The sequence below is a fragment of the Procambarus clarkii genome, chromosome 22 (assembly GCF_040958095.1).
Source record: "Procambarus clarkii isolate CNS0578487 chromosome 22, FALCON_Pclarkii_2.0, whole genome shotgun sequence".
In the NCBI taxonomy this organism is placed as follows: domain Eukaryota; kingdom Metazoa; phylum Arthropoda; class Malacostraca; order Decapoda; family Cambaridae; genus Procambarus; species Procambarus clarkii.
Window position 1 is genome coordinate 12,803,736 of NC_091171.1, and position 6,460 is coordinate 12,810,195.

At 50.1% G+C, this 6,460-nt stretch overlaps 1 protein-coding gene across 1 annotated transcript in view; it reads left to right on the forward strand.

Moving 5' to 3' along the window:
• Window positions 1–6,460, forward strand: part of LOC138367404 (serine-rich adhesin for platelets-like) — a 74,077-nt gene that overhangs the window by 15,631 nt on the left and 51,986 nt on the right. Inside the window, exon 3 of the mRNA XM_069329047.1 lies at window positions 58–554. Within this exon, the coding sequence (XP_069185148.1) occupies window positions 58–554 (497 nt within the window). The remainder of the gene's footprint in view (window positions 1–57; window positions 555–6,460) is intronic.

Consider the following 6,460-nt stretch of genomic DNA (forward strand, 5'->3'; position numbering starts at 1 on the left):
GTGACTCCAGCAGCAGTGACTCAGCAACAGCAACATTAGCATCAACATTAACAACAGGATCAGTAACAGTAATAACAGGAACAGCAGCAGCAACAGCAACAGTAACAACAGGATCAGTAACAGTAATAACAGGAACAGCAGCAGCAACAGCAACAGTAACAACAGGATCAGTAACAGTAATAACAGGAACAGCAGCAGCAACAGCAACAGTAACAACAGGATCAGTAACAGTAATAACAGGAACAGCAGCAGCAGCAGCAGCAACAACAGGATCAGTAACAGTAATAACAGGAACAGCAGCAGCAACAGCAGCAGCAGCAACAACAGGATCAGTAACAGTAATAACAGGAACAGCAGCAGCAGCAGCAGCAACAACAGGATCAGTAACAGTAATAACAGGAACAGCAGCAGCAGCAGCAGCAGCAGCAACAACAGGATCAGTAACAGTAATAACAGGAACAGCAGCAGCAGCAGCAGCAGCAGCAACAACAGGATCAGTAACAGTAATAACAGGAACAGCAGCAGCAGCAGCAGCAACAACAGGATCAGTAACAGTAATAACAGGAACAGCAGCAGCAACAGCAACAGTAACAAGAACAATAACATGAGCAACAGTCACGGTAGCAGTTACCCGCTCTCGAACCCTCAGGACCCCTGTGTCCCGCTGAAGGTCATAGTGACGACGTGTGGTAGGACAGTCACGGGTTATCTAGACGTTATCTTGAGATGATTACGGGGCTTAGCGTCCCCGCGGCCCGGTCCTCGACCAGGCCTCCTTTTTGGTACACATCCCCACTCAGCAATCTGCTTCGAAATCTTATTAGTCTGACATCCGAAATCTGAGCCCAGGGGATAGAGCTCCGTAGCTCTATCGACTGTGCCACGAGCTAGCCACAATAGGCAAGGATTTCGGGGGCACCGCAACCCAAACTGAAACTTTAAGCCTTCCTTGGGCTGCCACTTGAGCACTGAAGAATTATGCTATCGACACCCTTGTCATATCACTTGTCAACCACAACACTGCATAGTAACTGTTTATTTAAATTGACAGTACGAGCCTCGAACGCGCGACCTCTAGCATGAGAAGCGAGTGCTGTGACGTTAGAGAACTTGTAGATTACAAAATAAATTAAAATTTACGCATTTAACAGTTCCGACCCTCAGTGTACCTCAGAGTGGCCCTGTACCTGTTGTGTACCGTCACCACCATCAGTGTACCCCAGTGTGTGTCCTGTACCTGTTGTGTACCGTCACCACCATCAGTGTACCCCAGTGTGTGTCCTGTACCAGTTGTGTACCGTCACCACCATCAGTGTACCCCAGTGTGTGTCCTGTACCTGTTGTGTACCGTCACCACCATCAGTGTACCCCAGTGTGTGTCCTGTACCTGTTGTGTACCGTCACCACCATCAGTGTACCTCAGAGTGGCCCTGTACCTGTTGTGTACCGTCACCACCATCAGTGTACCTCAGAGTGGCCCTGTACCTGTTGTGTACCGTCACCACCATCAGTGTACCCCAGTGTGTGTCCTGTACCTGTTGTGTACCGTCACCACCATCAGTGTACCCCAGTGTGTGTCCTGTACCTGTTGTGTACCGTCACCACCATCACTGTACCCCAGTGTGTGTCCTGTACCTGTTGTGTACCGTCACCACCATCAGTGTACCCCAGTGTGTGTCCTGTACCTGTTGTGTACCGTCACCACCATCAGTGTACCCCAGTGTGTGTCCTGTACCTGTTGTGTACCGTCACCACCATCAGTGTACCCCAGTGTGTGTCCTGTACCTGTTGTGTTCCGTCACCACCATCAGTGTACCTCAGAGTGGCCCTGTACCTGTTGTGTACCGTCACCACCATCAGTGTACCCCAGTGTGTGTCCTGTACCTGTTGTGTTCCGTCACCACCATCAGTGTACCCCAGTGTGTGTCCTGTACCTGTTGTGTCCCGTCACCACCATCAGTGTACCCCAGTGTGTGTCCTGTACCTGTTGTGTACCGTCACCACCATCAGTGTACCCCAGTGTGTGTCCTGTACCTGTTGTGTACCGTCACCACCATCAGTGTACCTCAGAGTGGCCCTGTACCTGTTGTGTACCGTCACCACCATCAGTGTACCCCAGTGTGTGTCCTGTACCAGTTGTGTACCGTCACCACCATCAGTGTACCCCAGTGTGTGTCCTGTACCTGTTGTGTACCGTCACCATCAGTGTACCCCAGTGTGTGTCCTGTACCTGTTGTGTACCGTCACCACCATCAGTGTACCCCAGTGTGTGTCCTGTACCTGTTGTGTACCGTCACCACCATCAGTGTACTTCAGAGTGGCCCTGTACCTGTTGTGTACCGTCACCACCATCAGTGTACCTCAGAGTGGCCCTGTACCTGTTGTGTACCGTCACCACCATCAGTGTACCCCAGTGTGTGTCCTGTACCTGTTGTGTACCGTCACCACCATCAGTGTACCCCAGTGTGTGTCCTGTACCTGTTGTGTACCGTCACCACCATCAGTGTACCCCAGTGTGTGTCCTGTACCTGTTGTGTACCGTCACCACCATCAGTGTACTTCAGAGTGGCCCTGTACCTGTTGTGTACCGTCACCACCATCAGTGTACCTCAGAGTGGCCCTGTACCTGTTGTGTACCGTCACCACCATCAGTGTACCCCAGTGTGTGTCCTGTACCTGTTGTGTACCGTCACCACCATCAGTGTACCCCAGTGTGTGTCCTGTACCTGTTGTGTACCGTCTGAGGTGGTTGTGGAGGTGGTGTTAACGGACCACGCCGTAGACCACTCACACACTGGAGCCTCTATAGAGTCTCTGACTGTATTGACGGAAGGGAATTGGCTGAGGAGACGGGAGAGTCCTGTGGACAGGTCCAGGAGAGGTGGATAACCTATCCACTCGGGACTCTCGTAGACTTAGGGATAGGAAGCCATCTTTCCTGAGGTGTGAGAGAGTTCAACACACCTTCCAGGAGCTCTCTAAGAGGCCATCAAGGCTCACATGACTGGTGGCTGTGTGTGGGGACATATCTGTGGGTGTGACTAGTGAGGCAGGTGAGGTGCTCTGTCTTCCGTCATGACGACTTCAAAATGTCGGTGGAATTATGTCATGTTTCTCTCTTGGATTCTTCCCAGAGGTGCAATGAAGGCACTGATGTAGTTCTCCTTGATGTCTTCAGCACCAGCATATCGTGAAAAACAAAAACAAAAAAAAAGGAGCTGAGAGAGATTTGCAACGGTTGTTGTCCTTCCTAGCAACATGCAGGTGACCTATAACGTAGTGAGGTAGATGAGTGTCATCTTACACTTACTTAAGATAAGCTGTATTGGATATAATCTTCCAGGAAGCATCTCTTTATTTCAGTTATAAAATATATATTTTATATGACATTCTCCCAGCGAGTATAAGAAATATTGCCGGAACAACAGTGGACATCTTGAAGAGGAAACTGGATTTTTTTCAAGGAGTGCCGGACCAACCGGGCTGTGGTGGGTATGTAGGCCTGCGAGCCGCTCCAAGCAACAGCCTGGTAGACCAAGCTCTCACAAGTCAAGCCTGGGCCGGGCCGGGCTTAGTAGAAGAACCCCTAGAAACCTTTCCAGGTACAATCCAGGTACATATCAAAACAGATACTTTGCCCATTTTGGTCTCTATCTTTTCTCACAGGAATATCCACATTAACCACTTAGGCAAGTCCCTCCCTCTCCCTCCCTAGATAGACATCGATGGAGTAGACAAAGTGGTTGAGGGCATCTATGTCCTCATATTGTCTGCTGCCCAATAGTGATGGCGCCTTGCAAGAGTGGCCGTCCAGAACGCTAGTACTTGGCACTTCTCATCTCCTCTTGACACCCCTTGACACCCCTTGACACGGGGTTCTTCACGTGGAAGACACAGAAAGATTGAGAGAGTATTGGAAAATCTATCGTCTGGCATAGAGGCGGAGGTCCTCTGATAATTAGTGTTGCGTAGAGTCTCTGAAGTGCGCGAGGTGGAGGAGTCCTGGTGTGACTCATGTGTTGAGTCCTGGTGTGACTCATGTGTTGAGTCCTTGTGTGACTCATGTGTTGAGTCCTGGTGTGACTCATGTGTTGAGTCCTGGTGGGACTCATGTGTTGAGTCCTGGTGTGACTTGTGTTGAGTCCTGGTGTGACTCATGTGTTGAGTCCTGGTGGGACTCATGTGTTGAGTCCTGGTGTGACTCATGTGTTGAGTCCTTGTGTGACTCATGTGTTGAGTCCTTGTGTGACTTGTGTTGAGTCCTTGTGTGACTCATGTGTTGAGTCCTTGTGTGACTTGTGTTGAGTCCTTGTGTGACTCATGTGTTGAGTCCTTGTGGGACTCATGTGTTGAGTCCTTGTGGGACTCATGTGTTGAGTCCTGGTGTGACTCATGTGTCGAGTCCTGGTGGGACTCATGTGTTGAGTCCTGGTGGGACTCATGTGTTGAGTCCTGGTGTGACTCATGTGTCGAGTCCTGGTGGGACTCATGTGTTGAGTCCTGGTGGGACTCATGTGTTGAGTCCTGGTGTGACTCATGTGTTGAGTCCTTGTGTGACTTGTGTTGAGTCCTTGTGTGACTCATGTGTTGAGTCCTGGTGGGACTCATGTGTTGAGTCCTGGTGTGACTCATGTGTTGAGTCCTTGTAGGACTCCTCTGATAAAATAATTCCTGTATACATTTAGAGTAGAATTAATCATGTATGACTTGTAGGATTTCCTGTTTGACTTCCACCACCATCACCTACAACACTACCACCACCACCACCACCACCACCCTCACTACCACCACCACCACCACCACCACCACCACCACCACCACCACCACCACCACCACCACCACCACCACCACCCTCACTACCACCATCACCACCACCACCACCACCACCACCACCACCACCACCACCACCACCACCACCACCACCACCCTCACTACCACCACCACCACCACCCTCACCACCACCACCCTCACTACCACCACCACCACCACCACCACCACCACCACCACCACCACCACCCTCACTACCACCACCACCACCACCACCACCACCACCACCACCACCACCACCACCACCACCACCACCACCACCACCACCACCACCACCACCACCACCACCACCCTCACTACCACCACCACCACCACCATCACCACCACCACCACCACCATCACCACCACCACCACCACCACCACCACCACCACCACCACCACCACCACCACCACCACCACCACCACCACCACCACCACCACCACCACCACCACCCTCACTACCACCACCACGTGCTTCACTACCAACAAGGGGAAATTTTCATAGAAAATGACAAGACAGCATATACTGAACTCAGAAGATATCAAGCCGTGTTTACAGATGAGCCAAGAGGGAGGCCAGGGTCTCCATGTTGGCTCATTTGTAAATGAGATAAAAGGCCGGAAGAAACACTGGATGACAAGCAAGAAAAGGTTAAAAACCACCAAGAAGAACTAGTTGCTTTTTACCTCCATCTTGACCTAATATCACCACGGAGGCCGCATATATATACTTTGTCGCCTGATAATTAAAGTTTGTGATAAAGCATTTGAAATTTCACATAATTTTAGAAAAAATACAAACGTTGTCCAATATTGAAAAAAGACAGACAGGTGACACTAAGAAGTATTGTCAGTAAAGTGCTGGCATAAGTAAAGTGGGTTGAGACTTAACTTAACGTCTGGAGAGTGCCAAGTTTTTAATGAAGATCAGCATGGATTTAGGAAGGGAAAGTTGTGACTGACAAACAAATCGAATTCTATGACAAAAATGATTGAAATAAGACAAGAAATATTACTGGGGTAGACTCTATTTTCCTAGAGTGTAAGAGAGCCTTTGATATTGTTGCTTCTGAAAGGCTGGTATACAAGATGAAGAACCAAGCTGGTATAACTGGGAAGACTGACCTGTGTGAGGGAGTTACTGTAAGACACAGCAAAGAGTCGTAGTCATACTGGGAGTTCTGAGCTGGAGAAATGTACCAAGTGGCGTCCCCCCTCTCTCTCACTCACTCACTCTCTCTCTCTCTCTCTCTCTCTCTCTCTCTCTCTCTCTCTCTCTCTCTCTCTCTCTCTCTCTCTCTCTCTCTCTCTCTCTCTCTCTCTCCCTCTCTCTCTATATCCCTCTCTTTCTCTCTCGCTCTCCCCCCCCCTCTCTCTCTCTCTCTCTCTCTCTCTCTCTCTCTCTCTCTCTCTCTCTCTCTCTCTCTCTCTCTCTCTCTCTCTCTCTCTCTCTCTCTCTCTCTCTCTCTCTTTCTCTTTCTCTCTCGCTCTCCCCCCCCCCTCTCTCTCTCTCTCTCTCTCTCTCTCTCTCTCTCTCTCTCTCTCTCTCTGTCTCTCTCTCTCTCTCTCTCTCTCTCTCTCTCTCTCTCTCTCTCTCTCTCTCTCTCTCTCTCTCTCTCTCTCTCTCTCTCTCTCTCTCTCTCTCCCCCTCCCT